Source organism: Jaculus jaculus, chromosome 1 (genome assembly GCF_020740685.1).
Source record: "Jaculus jaculus isolate mJacJac1 chromosome 1, mJacJac1.mat.Y.cur, whole genome shotgun sequence".
Classification (NCBI taxonomy): Eukaryota; Metazoa; Chordata; class Mammalia; order Rodentia; family Dipodidae; genus Jaculus; species Jaculus jaculus.
The window spans coordinates 10,896,395-10,919,415 of record NC_059102.1 but is presented as its reverse complement, the minus strand read 5'-3'; the positions used below and the strand labels follow the sequence as shown (position 1 = coordinate 10,919,415).

Genomic DNA, 23,021 nt, shown 5'->3' with positions numbered 1-23,021 from the left:
CTCATGCATCTAGCTTATGTGGGTCCTGGAAAATTAAACCTGGGTCCTTTGGCTTTCCAGGCCAGTAACTTAACTGAGAAGCCATCCCTCCAGCCTTCATACTTTTCCTTTAAAGTGTGTTTTTTATTACCTAACGAAGAAGTAGGTTTGATATGGCATTTTCATTTATCCTTAGTTTTGGTTAACCCTCTGCCACTCCTTATTTTGAAGCTGCATCCCCCTTTCCTAACCACAATCTCCTGTGTGCCACTCCTCTACTTTTCTATCTACTGTCCTCTTCCCTTAAGTCCTCCTCCCACTTCAGCAGTGACCCTTTTGTAGCTTCCTGGCTTCTCCTGACTCTTACTCCAACTTACATACAAATCCAAAAGTACCAAGCTACGATCTACATATGCGAGAGAACATGCAGTGTTTGTCTTTCCAAGCCTGAGTTACCTCATAGTATAATAATTTCCAGGTTCATCCATTTTCCTCCAAATTTCATAATTTCATTTTTCTTTATAGCTGAATAAAATTTCATTGTGTATATATACCACATCTTATTTTATTCAGCTAGCTTTCTGTGTTCTTTTGGAATTCCTTCAGGAGTTTGTTTTCTTTGGTTCCTTTGAGTTCTCTCTCTCTTTTTTTTTTTTTCTTGGTGGCTGGGACTCCTTTGATTTCTTTGAACATACTTATGAATTTCTTTTGAATTTTCTCTCTTATCATTTCATCTTATTCACTGTCACTAGAGACCATTACTTTGGGATTCATATTTTTGGAGTAGTTAAGTTGCCTTGATTTGTGTGTATGTGTGTGTGTGTGTTTCTTAGATATTAGTGCATTGGATTTTCATGTCATTGCTTGGATTTTGTTTGTTTTACATGCTATTGCAGTCAGGTTCGCATTGCTGGTAGAAATCACTCACCCAAGAGCAGCTTGTGGAAAAAAGAGGTTTATTTTGCTTGCAGGCTGGAGGGGGAAGCTCCATGATGTCAGGGAAAATGATGGCATGAGCAGAGGGTGGACATCACCCCCTGGCCAGCATATACTGGACAACAGTAACAGAAGAGTGTGCCAAACATTGCAGGAGGGTGGGGGCTGGCTTTAACACCCATAAGCTCACCCCCAACAATATACTTCCTTTAGGAGGCGTTAATTTCCAGTTGCCATCAAGTGAGAACCTAGCATTCAGAACACCTAAGTTTTTGGAGGACACCTGTATCAAACCACATTTCCTCCCCTGGCCCTCATAAACTGATATCCATACATAATGTAAAATACAATGCATTTAGCCCAACTTTAAAAGTCCCCATAGTTTTTATTAATTCCAATGATATTCATACATCCCCATAGTCCAAGATCTTTTAACTGAGCCACAATACCAAAAATAATTAGCAAAAAAAACCACCCCATAATGGCACAGAATTAATACTCATATTGCAAAAGATGGCATTGGGTATGGCAAAGAAACATTCAGCCAATACAAGATTTAAAACAACCAGGGAAAACATCAAACTCTGTAGTTTCAAATCCAACAACAATGACAAATCTCCAAGTCCAATAACTCTAACCAGCAACAAGTCTAAGATGTTCCAATTCCACCCTCCAGTTAGGCTAATCACAGTCCTGGAAAACTCATCAAGGGCCAGCAGCTCTCCTTGGCAGCCCTCTTGTCCTAGCATCTTCACCAGGTCTCCACCGAAACCCACAGTTCATCCTCATGGCCCCACAGGGTCTCCATGCAGACGTCCAGCAAACCTGCTTCACACTGCCATGGCCATTTCCAAAACACAAGACCACGTTGCAAACTCAATGACCCTCTCTTTCCTGCATTTCTTATATTCCATAATACCAGGTAGGATGCCAATTTGTTAATCCAGGGGGGAATAAAACAGACTTTGAAGAATAGGACACTCCTTGAGTACTCAGACCCCTTCGAAAGAGCCTACATTCTTCCTGTTGCTCCAACGCAGGTCGGCTGGCCCAATCTCAAAGGTTGTAATCTCTCAATTGCAGCAGTTCACCCAAAGATTTTTCTTTCTGTGCCATATCTCTCTGCTCATACCAGTTCATTTCTACGCAAAGCAACCCTGCACAACTTCTCAGGACATGGGCATAAGAGCAAGCTTCCCACACAAACCACTAGCCCAGTCCAAACAAAGCTCTTTCTCACCCTCATAAGTTGAAACTCACAGTCCATAGTTCTTACTGCATTCAGGTCTTTCAACTCTGACCAGAATAGTCCATCAAGCTGTACTTACAACACTGCAAGGCATCTCTTAGGCCAAGGTTTCAAATCCTTCCACATTCCTCTTGAAAATCAGCTCCAAAAGGTCAAAGCCACACAGTCAGGCACCTAGCAGCAATCCCACTCCTTGGTACCACTTTACTGTGGCAGTCAGGTTCTCATTGCTGGTAGAAATCACAAAACCAAGAGCAGTTTGTGGGAAAAAGAGACTTATTTTGTCTTACAGGCTCGAGGTGAAGGGCCATGATGGCAGGGGAAAACAATGGCATGAGCAGAAGGTGGACATCACCCACTGGCCAACATAAGGTAGACAATAGCAATAGGAGAGTGTGCCATACACTGGCAAGGGGAAACTGGCTGTTACACCCATAAGCCTGCCCCCAACAATACAGTCCCTCCAGCAGGTGTTAATTCCCAAATCTCTATCAGCTGGGAACCTAGCATTCAGAACACCTCAGTTTATGGGGGACACCTAAATCAAATCACCACACATCCTCTTCACTGGGGAGAAGGAGATGAGGGATGTTTGCAATTTTATAGAAAGAATACATGCGTGGTGGCGCAGGCCTTTAATCCCAGCACTCGGGAAACAGAGGTAGGAGGATCGCCGTGAGTTCAAGGCCACCCTAAGATTCTATAGTGAATTCCAGGTCAGTCTGGGCTAGAGTGAGACCCTACATTGAAAATCCAAAAAAAAAAAAAAAAAATAATAATAATAATAATACAATATGCTTCCTTATCTGCAAAAGATATTTTCCAAAATGCTTAGTGTATGCCTAAAACCATGAGTTATATAGAACCCTATGATTTAACACTGATTCTGCCTTACTAACTATTTATCACACTGTGGCCAGTTGTTTCTTGTCAAGTACATGGTCACAACAAGAAAAGTAACTAATACCAAAAGCTTTCATTTCATTCACAAGGGAGGAGCCCTCTTGACCTCATTATCTCAAAAAGGCCCCACTTCTTAATCCTATCACATTGTCCAATAAATTTTAACACTTGAGCGTTGGAGGGCTTACACTCTAGCCATACCATATGTCCTTATTCTTACTGTCCTTTAGTTGTCCTGAATGATGGCCCTGTGACATATACAGTAAACCCACAGCAACTAGTTCCTGTCCCTTTTCACCATCACTGACCTTTAAGGGTCAAATGGTGAGTGTGGGGAGAAGGGACTATCGAAGAGGACTTAGAGCTAGAAGAAGGAGGTAGAAAATCCAATAGTCGGGGCTGGAGAGATGGCTTAGCAGTTAAGGTGCTTGCCTGTGAAGCCTAAGGACCCAGGTTCTATTCCCCAGTACCTACATAAACCAGATGCACAAGGTGGTACATTTGTCTGGAGTTCATTTGCAATGCCTAGTGGCCCTGGTGTGCCTAATTCTCTCTATATATCTACCTCTCCCTCACTTACTTCATCTCTCTCTCAAATAAAATATTTTTTTAATTTTTTGTTTCTTTTTATTTATTTAAGAGTGACAGAGAAAGAGGCAGAGAGAGAAAGAAAGAATGGGTGCACCATGGCCTCTAGCCACTGCAAACAAACTCCAGATGCATGTGCCACCTTGTGCATCTGGCTTATGTGAGTACTGGGGAATCAAGCCTTGAACCAGGGTGCTTAGGCTTCATAGGCAAGCGCTTAACCACTAAGCCATCTCTCTAGCCCAGTAAAATATTTTTTAAAAAGAGAACCATCATGGGAGTTGAGGAGAAGAGCACTGACAGAGGATGTTAAATCTAGAGAGGGCAAGAGAATGAGAGGCTGAAGAGTAAAGCTGTTTTGGTGACTTGACTTGGAGAAGATTCTGGTAAGTGGTAGGGCCCTTGAACCTATTGAGGAGTAAGTGAGGCAGACCAGGTAGAGACACGTGTTGAGAATGTTTGGATGTGTGGGGTGGGGGCTGGCAACTAGAGGTGGAAACAAGGTCAATACAACAATTGTATTGTGGAGAGAAGTTTGAGAAAGGGAAAAGATGAGCAGATAAAAGTGACGGTGCAGAGCCTGAGAGGGTGGTAGGGATGGACGTGGAGAAGTAGTGGGTGTCTGGCTTTTCCTAGGAGGAGGGCCATTGGTTACACAAGAGGAGGGAAGGACAGAGGTGCTAATGGTAATCACTTGTGGGTTTGGCAGTGAGCAGTTGAGGGGTTCCCATTTATTGGCATCTGTTCTGTTCTAACCGAAGGGGAGGTCATAGGCTAACAGCAATGGGGAAAGCTTTGAGAAGGGTGGGACTTAGCGTAGCTCAGGAAGGGGACAGTCTGGGACACAAGTCATGGGGTTCATGGAACATGGTGATCTGATCGTTTAATACCGAAAGACACTAGGGAAGAGTTGTGAAATAGGAACATAGAGTTCCTATTCTGTGATCTTATTCATAACTTATCTCTAAAGTTATTATCTAAATATATGAGGTTTAAAAAGGAAGAAAGAAGTAGAATAAAATTGTTCAAGGTATTGTGAAGTACTCTTTGTAAAATTAATCATAGAACCTAAGCTGGATAATGCAGTTAATGAGGGCAGGAGAGAATAGAAAGAAATTTGATTTGTTGAAGGATCTAGAAAGTTAGTGGCATGCTAGAACAAGTTTTAGTGCCATGTTTTATCAGGGAACCTGGATAGGCAGGATAGACAGAGAGATTCAAGAGATAGCAGTACTGAGGGCAGCTGAGATAAGCTGGCAGATAACATTGAGAGAAAATAGAGAAGTCTCAGGATAAGAGAACAGGTCATGACTAGAAAGTAACAAGTTGTTCTCATGAACAGTGAACTCTTCTGATGTTGCGCAGAGAGGATATTTGTGACCTAGGTCCATTATATAAGCAAGGGTGCTTGTCCAGGGGCAGAAGAGCCAGGGTCAAGGGTAGGAAAAGGTGCTGTGTGTAGGGTCCTAGGCCTCTAGGAGAAAGGTCACCATTGTCTTTCTTCCCTCCTTGCCTTCTCCCACAAAAGGATGACACTGTAACATTCTCAAAGTTTCTCTCTGGAGTACAGAAGGAAGAGATCCTTCCTTCTCAACCCTAGGAAAGGAGATTATGAGAGAATAGTTTCCACTCAAGAGAGCTTCAGTTGCAGGAGGCAGAATAAAGTAATGGGAGAGGATGAAAATCAATTAATGTACATGTTTGAAAATTGTCAATAAAAGTCTTTGGTTTTCCTTTTAAATTTTTGTTTGCAAGCAGAGAGAAGAGACAGACAGCATGGGTAGTCAGGGCCTCCAGCTCCTGAAATGAGCTCTAGATGCATGTGCCTCTGAGCCATCTCTGCAGCCCAGTTGTTTGTTTGTTTGTTTGTTTTTAAACAAAGAGAGCTTCTGGAGGAAAGCGAGGTCATCCTCGCTTGAGGAAGGGTGTGCTCCCAGCATTCCCAGGAGAAGCGCCTTTCCTCATGCTCGGTGACGGCCGTGTCAGCAGAGAGCACACACAGATGCACCTGTGCGTGTATCTCAGAGAGGAAGGAGTAGGAGGCAGAGAGCTACTGCCTGTGGAGGGTGAAGCTGCTTTGTGTCCTGTTGAATCTGCTTGGGGACGTCGGACTGCGTCTTCGCACATCAGCAAGGCTCCTCTGAGGGTCTCCGTGGACGCGAAAGCCACAACATCTAAGCATTTCACAGTACCTAGAACTGTGCTTGGCCATGGCGATGCCTGACACTGGCTAAACGTGAGTTTAGCCACAGATTATGCACAGCATTCCACAGTCAGGTGTTCCCAACTTTGGGGGTCCTTGAGTGGAGCATATGTAGCAATGTAGTAAGGTTTATAGACCTTTTCGCAAAATGTTTAAGTATGCATAAAGTGGAAGTTACAAGATTATAATGGAAATAAATTATAATGAAGCAGTTGTAAAATATTTTAATATGACACAGCAGAGTGTGCTTTTAAATGTAATTTGACAGTGTTCTGATAGCTACTGTAATGTTAAAGCAGTGCTGAGCACACTGTATTTCAAAATACACCAAATCAATGTGATGTTAAAATAGCTGGAATTTCTTTGGAAGCCCATTTATTGCTAATACTACCAAAATGTGTTGCCCTCATCCATAATTTAAAGAGATGGTATTTTTTTTATTAGAGGTTAATGAAAAAAAGATGCAATTCTCCAACTTCGTGGACTTTATTGTTCTGTTCATGGTGTATCAGAACTTTGTTCAGTTGAGTAGGAAACAGACCAGACTCAAGCCCCAAGAAGTATTAGGAAAGGTGTAAATAACCATTTTCCCACTCAAGTAGTAATTGCTGCTCTATACAAAAAATGTGGTGCAGTGGGATATAATATAACCGTGGAAATCATTTTGATGGAGAGGGTGCTAAAGCTTTGATGACGGTGACAGTGGTCAGTGCTTGTGGGAGTTTGGATGGATGGTCCCCAATATATTCAGGATTTTATTACAGTGTGTAGATCTGCAGCCACCTGGCTGGAGGAGGTGTCGCTGTGGGTGGGTCCTAGGGTCCAGCCCAAGGTGTGGGGGTGGGTTTGGAATTCCAGTCTCAAGATAGGCAAGGTGCCTGAGCTCTGCCTGGAGCTCCTCAGTGTGCTTGCTCATGGTGCTGGTGTGGCTCGTGGCTTTCTGTCTCTGTGTGGGCATGTGACAGCGGGCCAGCTTCTGCCATTATGGAACTTCCCCTGCTTCAGTAAATCCCTTCCTCTCATAACTGTGCCTGGTCTGGAAGTTCATCCAGAGACTGAGGCTCAAGCTCCAAGAAATAGTTGGCAAGGCGTAAATAACCATCTTTCCATCCAAGTAGCAATTGCTGCTGTATACAAAAAATGTGATGATGTGGTGCAGTGGGTCACAGCTGTGGGAAATCATTTTGACGGAGTGAATGCCAATGCTGTGGTGATGATGGTGGTGGCCAATGCTGAAGAGCAGGGCTGTTAGAAAAACCAGCATTGAAATCCTGGTTGTACAGTTAAATGCAAGGAAAAAAAACCAACAAATTTCCTTCAGTAAAGACTATTAACAGTTGTCTTGAAAAAGAGGCAGGGTCTCTCTCTCTCAGATTCCATTCACTTAGCATATAGTTAGTGTGTTTGATGATAACACCGTCAGTGTCATGCCCTATGACTGGATATCATTCTATAAGTTTCTGAAGTTCATTTGTCCCTATTATCTTGTCTGTGGCTCTCAAATGATTGCTGTGTATTGAACGGCCATGTGTATTTTCAGTAGCAGTGTTGAGACTAAGAGGCTCACAGTTGTGCTAGCAGGAAAAATAGGTATTATCGTAAGATCCACTGGCTTAAGTTTCTCAGCAGTGGGTTTCTTTTAAAGATCAATTAGTTACAAAGGTGATATATTGACCAAGAGACAGAAAGAATTCTGTAGTGGGCTTAGTGAAGTAAATAATCTTCCCGAGGAATGAGAAATGTAGCCTTGTGCTACAGGTTTGAAATGGATTAGCAAGTTTCACAAGCATTTTATGGAGGTAGTTGGCTCGTTCTTTCATTCATTCAACTATATATCAAGGATGCAGTCCAAGACTCCATCACCAGCCCTAAACAAAAGTGACCCCATTTTTTCTCCTTTTCCGTCTCCCCATCCCCTCTTCCGTCCCTGTGCCAGCTGCAGCGCTTTCCTTACTGCAGCTCCTGAGCAGCACTCCTCCCATCTGAAGCCCCTTTGCACTCCTTTGACTGTTCCTTTTGCTCCTTCTGACCATCTCATCAGGAGGAAAATACCTCGTGTTTCCCCTGTATAGTCCAAAGTTTTCCTGTCCCACTATATTTAATGAGAAAAAACTGGCCTGGGAAAAGTTGCCTTAAACTGTCTTCTGATTCTGATGACAACAAAATTTAAGTGGAAGAATGGAGGCCCATGTTTTTCTTCTGACTGGCCTTTGTTTCCTTTACCCAGGTGAGTCTAGACCAAAGGATGTTTGCACTTAGACTCATGATCACAAAGACGGGTAAAATGTGGCAAGGATGAAAGATGGTTTTGAACATGATAGCTGGGGTTGTTCCCCCTCAGCTATTCAGTGTATAGTCAAAACTACTGAGAGAACATGTTTCCATATGAGTTAGCACATTAGCTAAAAGGTTGAGACCCTGACACAAGGAAGCACACAAAAGGGCAGCAATGACAGCTTATAGTTTATGTTGTTGCTACCATTTCTAATAGCACACCAGCAACACTTCTATATTTTAAAGAATTGTAGTAGAAATAGTTTTGTTGAGCTCTTACTGTATGATAGATATTGTGGGAAACCCTTTATATAGATTGTTTATAAGTCCTCACTGAACTCTTAAGCGGTCACCTGCATCTTACAGGTGCAGAAACAGATTCTGGGAAGTTTGAACTGAGACATTAAAAAATTACTTGTACTGGGAGCTGAGCGGGGCGGGGGGTGGGGTTGAAGCTTAGAGAGTAAAGCGCTTGCAACACTGGCATGAGAACTTGAATTCAGCTCCTCAGCACACAGGTAAAAGCCAGGCATGGTAGCAATTCAGCTCCTCAGCACACAGGTAAAAGCCAGGCATGGTAGCATGTGTATTACCACTGCTAAAGGCAGAGACACATGTACCCACACAGGTAAACATGAATATGTATGCAAGCAGATCGCATACACATGCAAAAAGAAACCACTTGTAACCCCCACTCCTGGACAATGAAATCACACGGCTAATGTGTGTTAGATGCTAGGATGTGAAACTTTTGTTGAGACCACAGTGCCTGTGTCCATACCCTTGCGCTGCACTGTTTCAAAGCTACCCCTGGACACCACAAGAAGCACAGCTGCCAGGCCCACTCCCCAGGGCAGACTCTGCGCCCTCAGTTGTCTGTGCGCCCTCACCAGAGAATGCTGTGGACAGTGATCATCACAGACTTCAGCAACATTGGATTCCCATTCTCCTGTCCAAGGAGTCAGTGAACTAAATGAGAAATATGTCTTGAGAACGAGCTCTGTCTATACAATTGTTTCTTTGATGGGTAAAAGTAAGTCACCTAGGGAATTTGTTTATTTAGAATAACTAGCTTGAGTTAGTTATTTAGAATAGTTCATGCTAGATGAAGGAGATATATGATTTTTGACAAAATTGTGTTTATTTTCAAGCAACCGTGAATTTTAGAATGTACACAATCAAACTCTCTTATTTTGGAATATGGATATGATATATAAAAGTGGGTGACGAAATGATTCCCAAAGGAACTGATGCTCACATGCTTTCTGTGTGTGTGTGTGTGTGCACGCATGTGTGTCCCTTCTTCAACTGTGGCTGCTCCTCAAGCTAAGAAGAAACTTTCCAACTTGCCTGCCGTGGAAACTTTCTCCTCACGTCCTACAGTCTTCCCAGGCAGAAGCTGTGCTCAGTAGAACAAATAATGTGCTATCCTTTGCACCTCTGCAAACATTCACAGATGAGGAAATAATCATGAAGAAATCGGGTCAGTAACTGTCTCACCTTTACCTTGTTACTCCATTTTCATGAATTGGGTGTACAATGTGAGATGACCCATGACCCATGGAAGATAGCATTGTTTGTAGTGAAGACATGGTTATTGTTTCAATTTGGCTTGGTTGAGTGCTTGTTTGCCTTTGAGACATGGTCTCACTGTATTGCCCAAGCAAGTCTCAAAACCCTGGACTCAAGTGATCTTTGCCCCACCTTCCCAAGTAGCTGAGATTTAGAGGCATGTTAGTAGAAATCTTTTATATAATTTTTAAAAGTAATACATATTTGAAAAAAAAACCCAGCAGCAGGATAAAAGACTAGGTTAAAAGTGAAGGCTCCCTTTCTCTGCTCCCCAGTTCCTCCCAGAGGCTGCTTGTGGCCAGTCTTGTACTTGGCCTGGGAGCAAGGGAATGACACTGAACACCCTACCACCCATGGGGCATCTGCACAGCAAAGCCTGTCTACCCAAGAACGCCATAACCCCAAGGTGATTCTCCTCCGTGTCACTGGCCATCCGCCTATTAAAAGGCCCACAGGATGTGCTGGTGTAGAAAAACAATCAAGATCTAACTTGGGAGGTTGAATATGTACCTTATGATTATTTTGTGTAAGAGATAAATTGATGGACAAGTAGATAGTACATTTGTATAGACATAGGTTGTCTGTCAAATAAAAATTTTCAGAAAAAAATAAAATTAGTTACCTTTTGGGAGATAGCCAGGATAGGGGAATAAAGTTTTTATTTTTTCATTTTGTGCCTTCTGAATTACTTATTTTTTATGCCATACGGTGGGGAAATGACTTTTTTTTGTATTTAAGGAGGAAACTTGTACATTCTATCATCAAAGAATAAATACAGCCTTTTATCTTGTTTTGTATCGTTTTATTTTTCCAGGTAGGGTCTCACTGTAGCTCAGGCTGACTTGAAATTTACTATGTAGTCTCATGGTGGCCTTGAACTCACAGTGATCCACCTGCCTCTGCCTCCCAAGTACTGGGATTAAAGGCATGCCCCACCATGCTCAGCTGTCACATGTATTTTATTAGTTAAAAACTTAAAAGTCTTTCAGAATTTTTATTTATTTATTTATTTATTTTATTTTATTTTTTTTTTTGGTTTTTGAGATGGGGCTTTACTCTAGCCCAGGCTGACCTGGAATTCACTATGTAGTCTCAGGGTGGCCTGAAACTCACAGTGATCCTCCTACCTCTGCCTTCTGAGTGCTGGCATTAAAGGTGTGTGCCACCATGCCCGGCTTTTTCAGGAAATTTTAAAGGAACTGTTATCTTTATTAAAACGAATGCCATCTAAAAATACACTTATCAGCAGTTCTTTTTTTTCCTGCAGTTAGAAAATTTGCACAGGAAAAAATTGCTCCTTTGGTTTCAATCATGGATGAAAACTCAAAAATGGAGGAATCAATAATACAAGGATTATTTCAGCAAGGGGTATGTGTTTCATTATTATTTCAATTTCAAACTTTTTACCTACATTCCAATTTAAAAATGTGTGTGTACTTTAAATTTTAGAGATGAAAATAAGCATAGTGAATTCTTCATTTTCTAGTTGAAAATATCTGTGTTTTCTTTTGAGTTGCCCTAATTTTATATGCTTAAAGATTTTTAATTGAACTAACATTTTAAGTTGGAAATTAAAAAAAAATCTATTTGTGTGGGGCGAGAGAGGGTTTTTCAGGGTCTCTTACCTGCAAACAGATGGCAAAGTTATGCACCACTTTTTGTGTCTGGCTTTATATGTGTACTTGGAAATGAAATCCAGGACAACAGGCTTTGCAAGCCAGCAACTGTAATCACTGAGCTACCTCCCCAGCTCCTGGGATACTTCGTGTGCATCTGGCTTTATGTGGGTACTGGAATCAAACCCAGACCAAAGGCTTTTGCAAGTGGGTGCATTTAACCACTGTACCATCTCCACAGCCCTGGAAATGCTGGTTGCAGGAGGGTCTGCAGAGATGGCTTAGCATTTAAAGGTACTTGCTTGCAAAGTCTGCCAGGTAAGGGTTCATTTCCCTAGGCACCCAGATAAAGCCAGATGCAAATGTGACACAAGACTCTGGCATTCCATTTGCAGTGGTAAGATACCATGACATGTCCATACACAAACGCACGCACACACATGTGCGTACACACACACACACACGTGTCTCCCCCTCCCCCCAAACCAAAAGCAGGCTGTAAGAGAAGGTGGTTTCCTTGTACCTGTGGTTCTCAAGTAAGACAAGCAGACTTCATGGTCCATTCCTCAGCCAAGGTCAGCTGTCACCATTGGCAGACCCCAGGCTTCTCTGAGGAGGCTTGAACTCTCACGGCTTGTAAATGACTCTACCAGGGTGACAGTTCTTGTGGCCAGGGCCATGTGCACATAGTATCCATCTCCATAAATTGCTGTTGCTTAGCGTAGTGCCACCTGCCGCCTAACTGCCATACTTCTGGCTTTTAGTCACCTGGCATGCATTTTGCAGTAAGGAGCAACGAGTGACTTTTATAGAGAAGCAGCATTGCTAAGATACTGTAATCAGGTAGCTAGCATGACCACCCCTCTGCAGGCACACTCATGTCTTGTCTGTCTTCCGCATCACTTCGGGTCTTCTCACACTGAAGTTTTACCCCTCCTGGTTCACTCTTCCAGCTGCCTGAAACAAATAGCCACAACCCTGGTTGTCACACTGTGATTCCAGGAGAATCTGCAGAGAGAGTACCAGACTTTCTCTGTCACCAGCTGTGGTTTTAATCACATGTACACTCCTTTTCTGAAATTGAGATGCTTAAAAATGGGCTAGAGCTGGGCGTGGTGGCTCACGCCTTTAATCCCAGCACTCGGGAGGCAGAGTAGGAGGATTGCCATGAGTTCAAGGCCACCCTGAGATAACAGTTAATTCCAGGTCAGCCTGGACCAGAGTGACCCTACCTTGAAAAAAAAAAAAAGTGTGCACAGGAAAAAATGGGCTAGTACCCAGGAAGGCTCATGCTCCAGACGTAGAAGTAGAGAAGAAATGACTAGCTGAAGATGGAGAGAAAGCCTGGTCATGGCTTCCAGGCACATGTGCCTTGTCAAGCATGTCACATAAACATCACCAAATGCTGTCCACTACCTATCCTGGATGTGCTAAAGTAATCAAAAAGGAATGGTCACGCAGTCATTAGCATTGCTAAGAAAGTTGAGGTAGAGTTATAGAAGAGACTTTGCCAATAAAACCGTAGACATGCCCTGAGAGTGAGTCACTTTCTTGTGCTTTCACATTGCCTAAATCAATGGAAGGGTTGTGTTGAAAGATCAAGACTTCCCATGCAGTTCTTAGCAAGAAAGGCCAGCAGAGCATACTTATATTTTCTTATTCCCTCTGTTATTCTTGAGAGCATTTTATTTATTTTCTGAAACCCAAAATAAAAAAGTAGTTATAGCATATAATTTTATCTTTCTCAAAAATATATTGGTTCTCTTAAAGATTTTTGTTACTAGTAGCAAAATACCTAAATCAATTAAAATATACAAGCAACATTTTTAAAATTTATTTATTTGAGAGAGAGAAAAAGGTGGGAGGGGGGAGAGAATGGGCACATCAGGGCCTCCAGCCACTGCAAATGAACTTCAGACTCATGTGCCACCTTGTGCATCTGGCTAACATGGGTCCTGGGGAATCAAACCTGAGTTCTTAGGCTTTGTAAGCAAGCTCCTGAACTGCTAAATCATCTCTCCTGTCCCTACATACAACATTTGAAAGCTGAGAACTGAGCTCAGTGGTGGAGTGTTTGCCCAGAATGGGTGAAGCCCTTCATAATATAAATAGTTATAATTTATTTTGAGCTTTTACTCATAAGAAGTGTCCCAGTATAAAAAGCAGCTTCCTATCTGGAAAGGATTATACTAAGTGAGGTAACCCAGGCCCAGAAAACCAAGCGTCACATGTTCTCTCTCATATGTGGATCCTAGCTACAGATGATTGGGCTTCTGCATGAGAAGGAAAATACTTAGTAGCAGAGACCAGTAAGTTAAAAAGGAGACATAAAGGGAAGAGAAAGGAAGGGAGGTACTTAATAGGTTGGTATTGTATATATGTAAATAGAATGATTGAGATGGGGAGGTAATATTATGGAGAATGGAATTTCAAAGGGGAAAGTGGGGGGGGGGAGGATATTACCATGGGATATTTTTTATAATCATGGAAAATGTTAGCACCATGTTTTACAAAGGTAAGGTGACTGGTAAAAACAGTAACATAAAAATATATTCTTAAGAACAAAACTGTAATAAGAGGAAGTCTTGTATGGTGGTGCATGCCTTTAATCCCAGCACTCTGGAGGCACAGATAGGAGGATCACTGTGAATTCTAGGCCACCTTGAGACTACATAGTTAATTCCAGGACAGCCTGGACCAGAGTGAGACCCTACCTTGAAAAACTGGTGTTAGGTACAACTGTGCCCACCTAAAACATTTATAGTAAAATATATATATATATATCATACTAGAAAAGAAAAAAGCAGCTTCCTTCATCTTTTTCTCTCCTTCCTTAGCTGATGGGTATTGACGTAGATGAGAAGTACGGGGGAACAGGAGCTTCGTTCTTTTCCTCGATCTCAGCGATAGAGGAGTTGGCCAAAGTGGACGCGTCTGTGGCTCTCCTCTGTGACATCCAGAACACGGTGATTAACAACCTGTTTAAAAAGCATGGAACAGAAGAACAAAAGGCCACCTATTTGTCTAAGCTGGTTACAGAAAAAGTAAGTTGAGATGACAGGTTGAGGTGGATCTGGTCTAAGTTTACGTTATCTCCAGGAAAGCATAACACAGCTTTGACTTTTAGTTTCCTTCCAGACCACGCTGCAGCATCACCAGTCAATCACACAGTGCTCAGTAGCTTAATGCTACTAGGAAGATAAATTCTGTCTCTCATTTGCCACTGGAAAATTCAGGGAATGACCATCAGATAAGTGATTGCCTTTGCAGCCGGGTGTGGCAGTGCCCACCTATAACCCTACGACTCAAAGGCTAAGCAAGAGGATCTCTAGTTTGAGGCCACCTGGGGTATATAAGGAAAACCTGTCTCAAAAAGAAAAAATCCGTTTTGTTCCAATTTTATTTTCCAGTACCTTTGTTGATGACTTCATTTACATTGCGCTGACTTTCTACTGTAATTACCACACTTAAGTAAACCAAAGTATGTATTCTTTTTGCCTGGTGCTTTGAAAGAGCCGTGCTCGGTAGTGCAGGCTGGCCTTGGATTGCATCAGCCCTCCTGTATCAGCCTCCTGAGTGCTGTGATTATAGGTGTGAACTCTGCAAGCTTGTGCTAAGTCCTCAAATTTGTCTTAGACAAATAGTAAGGTGCTTTTGGTAAACAGGTATTGTCAGACTACTATTTTGGTAAATATACATCTTTTTTGAAAAGTAGCCATAGGCTTGATTTACAAGTGTTCTCATTTTTTCCTAAGAATTTATTATGCAAAGTGTAAATGTAATTATTATTTGAATTTTTTTCCTCACGTGTATAGGTAGGAAGCTTCTGCCTTTCTGAGGCTGGGGCTGGTAGTGATGCTTTTGCATTGAAGACCAGAGCTGATAAACATGGAAATTATTATGTCATCAATGGGTCAAAGATGTGGATCAGCAATGCTGAACAGGCAGGGATCTTCCTGGTCTTCGCAAATGTGGATCCTTCCACTGTAAGCTTAAAAAAATAATTCTTCCCTCCTTACTTCTATCTTTTCTCTTTTTTCTTATCTTCCTTCCATTTCCATTTTTTAGGAACTAGGCTTACGTTCTTTGTTCTGTGAGACTTAAGCGATCATCTTTTCACTTTTAATCTAAAATAAATATTGTGGGCTGGAGAGATGGCTTAGCTGTTACAGCACTTGCCTGCAAAGTTCAAGGACCCATGTTTAACTCCCCAGCTCCCATGTAAGCCAGACACACAAGGTGATGCACGCACAATGCTGCACATGTGCACAAGGTGGTGCACGCATCTAGAGTTCAGTTGTAGTGGCTGGAGGCCCTGGTGCCCAGTTCTCTTGCTCTTGCTCTCTCTCTCTTAAAGAAATAAATTAATAAATATTGTTAACACAGTTATTAATTACACGGACTGTTTATTATTTATATCTAAATATGTTACATAGGGAACTAGTCTTTAATAAAATTTCAAATTTTCTATCTAGTACCTACCTAGTACATTTACTTATAGGAATATTTAAGAATGTTTTTGAATTTTTTTTTAATTTATTTGCAAGCAGGGAGAGATCAAGAGAAGATAGACAAAAAACGATGGCCTCCAGCCACTGCAAATGAACTCCAGATGCATGCACCTCCTTGTGCATCTGAATACTGGGGAATTGAACCCAAGCTGTTAGGCTTTGCAGGCAAGCATCTCAACTACTGAGTCACCTCTCCAGCCTGAGAATACATTTTTTTAATATTCAGATAGAAAACAGATTTGTCACAAAATAGTAATTACATTATATTTTTGTTTTTTCACTAAAACATCTAATTGAACTAATCTGGGTTCTCATGAGAATATGCCTCATTATGGCAATAATTTTAATCCTCGCTGTAGTTTCTGACAGAGTTAAAGCAATGGTAAGGGTTTTAAAAATTTTATTATTTACTTATTAGAGAGAGAGAGAATGGGCATGGTAGGGCCTCCAGCCACTGCAAATGAACTGCAGACACATGTGCCACCTTGTGCATCTGGCTTGTATGGGTCCTGGGGAATTGAACTGAGGTCCTTTGGCTTTGCAGGCAAACATCTTGACCACTAAGCCATCTCTCCAGCCCAATGGTCAGGTTTTTAATGTAGCAGCTAATGTCTTCCAGTCATCCATGTTGTGTAATGCACGCATTACAACAGAGTCCTTAAGTCCATTTCAGTTTTGTTTATTTTCATTCCTATAAACAAAGACTTAAAAGTCCATGTGGTAATAGCACTTAACTTTAAAAAAATATTATTTATTTGATAGTAAGAGGCAAACAGAGAGAGAGAATGGGTGTGCCAGGGTCTCCAGCCACTGCAAATGAACTCCAGATGCATGAGCCACCTGTGTTTCTGGCTTACATGGGTACTGGGGAATTGAACCTTTGTCCTTAGTTTCACAGGCAAACACCTTAACCGCTAAGCCATCTCTCCAGCCCAGCATTTAACTCTTTTCAGGGCTATAGAGGAATCACCTGCTTTGTGGTAGATCGTGATACAGAAGGTCTTCACATAGGAAAGCATGAAAACAAACTGGGGATCAGAGCTTCTTCTACCTGCCAGTTAACATTTGAAAATGTCAAGGTGAGTATTCTAGAACATTCGATAAAAGATTGATGAGAAACAAGCTTTGGATAGAACCACTGACCTGTACGGGAGGTATCACAGCAGTGAATCGTGATGGGCGTGCCCTGGAAAGTTGTGCAGTCATCGTCAGAGCCTTGGTTGTCATGACCAACGGTATTTTTCACGCAGGGTGTCCCACCCGAGGTCTACAGGACAGCTATGAATGCAGCCTGGCACAGAACCATGAATCTGCCTAAAACACGATGAGATGTGATTAGTGCCTGTTTTCATAACTTGGTTTCACAGTTCCCCAGCCTGGACTTTGTAGATGACAGTGCCATGTCCCAGTCTCAGAAGGTTGGGTCTGTCCTAGGACATCCCCAAAGTGAAAACCTTTCTGCTCAGCCTCTGGTGTTGGGAGCAGTTGCCAGAAATTGGTATCTCTTCCCTCCTTTCCTCTCTCTCTCTGTCTCTCTCTCTCTCTGTACAGCTAACATCTTTTTTGAAGATGTAGCCCAGTGGTAGAGGGCATGCCCAACAAACATACGGCCATCAGAAAAGAAAAAACAGAGCAAAGGAACCAGTACAGCTCACACGCTTCTGAACCCTCTGGGCTGTACTTAACCAAATTCTGCTCCACAGAGGGAAGTCAGGTGCAGTGTAACGATGGCCACAAGGTGGGGATGTTTCTCAGTGAGAGGGGAAAGCCACCAGGCAGGGTCCCACAAAGCAAGAGTGCCAGCTGCCCACAGCGAAGAGGTGTCACCGGCACACCTAACACTTTGGCTGTTTTCTCCCAGCTGACCTTCTCACCCTCGTTTGCCTTCCATTTTGCCCACTCCTGCTCTACTGACCATGTTTAAGTAAGGGTAGGTGTTTTTTTTTTTTTCCATTCCTAGAGGAAGCACTGTAGACTGTTTTCTTGCTCCATTTTCCTTTTGTTTTACACACACACACACACACACCTTCTACCTCTCAGAAGATTTTCCTAAGGAGGAATTGCCTTAACAACAGAAAGGTTTGTTATAGTTGCTTTTGAAAGAACTTCATGTTTTTTGGAGTTTCTAATAAATTATCTCACAGTATTACTGTACAAACAAGAATCAGAGTAAAATTGTTACTTATATTCTGGACAAGTTTTGTTGTTTTCAAGGTAGGGTCTCACTCTAGCCAGGCTGGTCTTGAACTTACAGCAATCCCCCTGCCTCTGTCTCCCAAGTGCTGGGATAAAGGTGGGCACCACCAAGTACTTTAAGATTTCCTTTTTCTGCAGTTGATCCCTTCATTGGCCAGTGATGGGCTCTGGGGGTGGGAGAGTGAGCAGCTTGGGCGAGGGGATGCAGTGAGGCAGTCGCACTGGAGTCGAGTAAGTGCTGTGATGGCGCAGCATCACACAGCTCTGGATGTGTGCAGTCACAGAAATGTGTGTGTACATGATTGTGGTATATATGTAAATAACAAAAATGAGTTAGGTAAAATTAAATTGGGCAATAAATATGCACTTATGTTTTCAGGTTCCAGAGGCCAATGTCTTGGGCCAGGTTGGCCATGGCTATAAATATGCCATAGGAAGTCTTAATGAAGGTAGAATAGGAATTGCTGCACAGGTAAGTAAACTTTGAGCTCTTCCACTGTGTAGGCCAATTAAAATAGAAATGAAAAAGTAGAGTAAGACCAGGGAGTATCTGGAAATTTGTGACCACAAGGTGGCACCCTGACCTTACATGAGGGAAAGAAGAGATTTGTATTATTTCATATTCCACTTTGGTAAATTATGTAAGTATCAGGCAAACCAATGGCTTAGTGATAGCAGTTTTTCTGCTTTGAGAACATTCAAGCATTATCTAGTACCCAAGCCAACAAATCCTAAAATACATTATGAATTCAATATGGTAAAACCTGAAATTTATTCTTTCAGAGATTTTTTTAAATTAAAAATAATTATTATGTAAGGATCCCTAATTTCTAGATAATGAAAGATTTATTGCTTAATATTTTTCTTCTTTGCAAGCACTGAGAGTAGGTGAATGAGTGAGTGAGTGAGTGAATGTGGATGTGGACATGCCAGGGCTTCTTGCCATTGCAAACTAACATCAGATGCTTGCATCACTTTGTGCCAGGGTCTCAAACCCAGGTCATCAGGTTTTGCAAGAAATTGTCTTTAACCAGTGAACCATCTCTCTAGCACCTATTGCTTAATATTTTGTGTGTGAAAGTTGCAGTTTTTTGGTGGCACATGAAAAATATCCACAACTAAATAGATATGTAAGCTGAGACCTATTTGATTTTTTTAACCAAATTTCCCATTTAAAATATATATTTTTGTATTAAATGATATCACTTATTTTCTAGATTAACAAAATGAGTAAGGTCTTTGGATGTGTTATAAATTATGTCACTTTGTAGGATGTATTTATTTTTAGTATCTAAAGTTTAAGAACTTACAACTTTTAGATTTTAACATATATTGATTTATATTAGACATTGAAATGGTTAATTCTTGGATTATTTCGACTTTTTTTTTTTTTTTGCTCTGATGTTAGTTTGTCAACAAGCTGGTTTTTTGTTGTTGTTGTTGGTTTGTTTGTTTGGTGCTGGGAACTAAACCCAGGCCCGCAAACATGGCAAGCACCTGCTGTACCACTGAGCCATGCCTCCAGCCCAACAAACTATCCTTGGATCTGAACGCAAGTTTTCCACACAGCAAGACAGGATTCTACTGAAGGATATTGGCATACCTATCCTTTTTAAAGTTTTCCTGTGATTTAAGTTCATTAGGTATGACATTAAAAGCTACAGTATTGTTCCTCATTGTTCCCAGACATATAAATAATATAGATGTTCTGGCTGTAAAATCCATGACTTTGCCTTTAATTACTCCAAGTTATCTTATAACCTAATGAAAAGTTAAGGTCAGGTAGTTACTGTGTCTCAGTGGATGCCTTTTAAAGGTAAAGGCACACAGAACAGAGTGAGCTAAAGTCGTTGTTCCTTGAAACCCTACAGTTAGAAAATTTGGTTCTTCATGATTTAAAGTGTAAATATTTTACTGAGGCGGAGAAGCCTGTTTTGATTCCTAGCTGAAATTTCAGTGTTGAAGCCAGAAGCATTGTAGTACACCTGTGATCCCAGGACGTGAGAGGCTGATATAGAAGCAAATGCAATCTTCCTGTCAAGATCAGCTATTATGTGCATACTTTAAACTCTGGTTGGAAGCGTGAAGTGGCATCATCTTATCTCAAGAGCCACAAATACAGTGAACGTGCTGCCTCATTTTAATTTGGGGTGTGTGGGAGTTTTTTCCTTTAATTTTTAGTATTATCTTCTGTTCACTAGAGAGTTCTAAATAAAGACTAAAAGAAAATGTGAGCTGGGTATGGTGGCGCATGCCTTTAATCTCAGCACCTGGGAGGTAGAGGTAGGAGGATCACCGTGAGTTCAAGGCCACCCCGAAACTACATAGTGAATTCCAGGTCAGCCTGAGCCAGAGTGAGACCCTACCTTGAAAAAAGAAAAAAAAATGAAAAAAAGAAAAGAAAAGAAAAGAAAATGTGAATGAACGCTAATGAAATATTGATAAATTTGTGGGCATTTCCCCCAAAAGCTTTAACTATTGATTTTTTTCCCCTTTTTCTCAAACCTACACTGTTTGATGTAGTTAGGTAGTAATTTAACGGTTCCCTAGCGTTGAGATGGGGAAAACATTTCTCAGCATGGGTCGTTGGGTAGACATGGAAGTTGGAAGCAGCTGAAACTGCCCACACCTCCTCACTTGTGCTTCAGGCATCCCCTCTGTCTCCTCAGACGCCCTCCTTCGCTCGTCCTGAACCTGGCCGCATGAAGCCCCTCAAGCAGGTTTTATGATGACACTTAGGCCAGTTTGGATTTAGTTGCTGTTTCTTGAGGTTACACCAGGTGCCTGTATTTCTTTTTTACTGAGTTCTCCTAATGACAATACTGCACAGCCAGAGATGGGTAGCACTGCTCTTTTGGGTTCTCTTTTAAATATTTTATTATTTATTTATTTTCAAGGAGAGAGTGAGTTAGTAAGTGAGTATGGGCACACCAGGGCCGCTTACCCCTGCAAATGAACTCCAGATGCATGCACCACTCAGTGTATCGTAGCTGACTTTCCGTGGTCCAGGCCTGGGCCAGCAGGCCTTCTGATCAAGCACTGCCCACTGCTGAGCCATCTCCCCTCCTCTTAGGTTCTAATACCCCCTCAGTTGAAGCTCTTGTTAATCACATATAAATAGCCAGGAAAGTCAAAGATTAAGAAATGGCCTTTGAGGCCTGGGAATGAGGCTCAGTGGTAGCGTTTGCCTAACATGCGTGACACCCCACATTCTGTCGTCAGTACTGTTCTGTGCCTGGTTATAGAGCTGTAGCCGTGTGGAGCTTCACCTCCGCCCTGCATTCAACTCGCTCACGTGCACCAGTCCCTGCACGCTGTCCCCTCGTTACGGGAAGCCACACCCACAAGGACCGTGGCTGGAAGTGCATTGCTAACACTCGGCGCGCCTCACCAACGTGGTAGCTCTGTAGCTCTCATGCTTCCCCGGCCTGTTCAGTCTCCCTGTGAAACTAATTAATAACTTGGTAAGTAAAAAGAAACTTGTACAAATTAAGAAATTCTTTTTCTTTTTCTTTCTTTTTTTTTTTTTTTTTACAGATGCTGGGACTGGCCCAAGGTTGTTTTGACTATACTATCCCATATATGAAAGAAAGGATGCAGTTTGGCAAACGCATATTTGACTTTCAGGTACATAACTGAGCTCCTTCTGCTGTCTTGGGCCTTCTTTCTTGCTGTCCATGAAGAGCTGTGGCGATGCAGCAGAGATCTCTCGAGGGCACTTTACTGGGAGGAGGAAAGCTCCAGGCGTGTTCTTCCTGACTGCTGCCAGTTGCGCGTGCAGCTGGTGTTTGAGCATGCCCTCTGCGCCATGCTGGATTCACTGCACAGCTAGGGAATCAGTAGTCAACTGCAGTGAGGGTTTTTTTGTTTGTTTGTTTGTTTTTGTTTTTTAAGAGCAGGAGACAAGACTGCCAATTTTCTGACCCTGTTGCACCTTATGTGATCATTGTAATAGATACATGGGTGATGACTATAGATTTAATGAAACTCAAGGTGCTTTGCAAAACAATCCAAATCTCTGATTCCACATGACAAGCCATAGGAAATCACAAGATCAGTGATAACAGCATAAAAATGGGCAAATTGATAGGCAAAAGCAGAAAGGCAAGAAAGGCCCATGCATGTATACAGATTGACACGTGCTGTGACACACGCTAGATCAGGCCTTGTAGATCACAGAGTAGGCATGTTCTCTCCATGTGGGAAATGAAACTATCCCCACTTTCTACCATATGTCACAAGTAGATTCCATGTATCAAAAGATCATATGAAAAAGCAAGTTTAACATTTTTATAACAGGTAACAGGGCTAGAGAGATGGCTTAGTGGTTAAAGCACTTGCTGGCAAAGCCTAGGACCCATCTTTGACTCCCCAGGTACCACTTAAGCCAGACCCACAAGGTGACGCATGCACAAGGTCGCACGTTTGCACGAGGTGACGCACACGTCTGGAGCTCAATCACAGTGGCTGGTGGCCCTGGCATGCCAGTTCTCTCTCTATTTTTGCCTGTCTCTCTCATACAAAAAAAGGCCAGTCTGATGGGCTTGCCTCAAAAAAAGAAAAAAGAAATAACATCAGGGTAAGAAAGGATGTCAAGTTTGACACAACAAGGATTAGTCAGAAAGTATAAGATTAATTAATTTGCCAGGCTTGGTGTTGCACACCTAGAATCCTGATATTTGGGAGGCTGAGGCAGGAGGACTACCAGGAGTTTGAGGCCAGCCCGGGCTACACAGCAAGTTCTAGGCCAGTCAGGGGTATATAGCAGACTGTGTAAAAACAGAAATTAGAAAAAAGAAAAATAAATAAAAATTGATGAATTTGATTTCCAAATTTCTTTCTTTCTTTTTTGGTTTTTTGAGGTAGGGTCTCGCTGTAGCCCAGGCTGACCTGGCATTTACTATTTAATCTCAGGGTGGCCTCGAATTCACAGCGATCCTCCTACCTCTGCCTCCTGAGTGCTGGATTTAAAGGTGTGTGCCACCACGCCTGGC

The 23,021-nt window shown here is 42.1% G+C and overlaps 1 protein-coding gene across 1 annotated transcript in view; it reads left to right on the top strand.

Annotated features, from left to right (window-relative positions):
- Acadsb (acyl-CoA dehydrogenase short/branched chain) overlaps positions 1-23,021 on the top strand; it is a 39,740-nt gene that overhangs the window by 6,675 nt on the left and 10,044 nt on the right. The window contains exons 2-8 of the mRNA XM_004659272.2: positions 9,459-9,615; positions 10,972-11,072; positions 14,158-14,364; positions 15,136-15,306; positions 16,785-16,910; positions 18,407-18,499; positions 21,565-21,654. Of these exons, the coding sequence (XP_004659329.2) occupies positions 9,459-9,615; positions 10,972-11,072; positions 14,158-14,364; positions 15,136-15,306; positions 16,785-16,910; positions 18,407-18,499; positions 21,565-21,654 (945 nt within the window). The remainder of the gene's footprint in view (positions 1-9,458; positions 9,616-10,971; positions 11,073-14,157; positions 14,365-15,135; positions 15,307-16,784; positions 16,911-18,406; positions 18,500-21,564; positions 21,655-23,021) is intronic.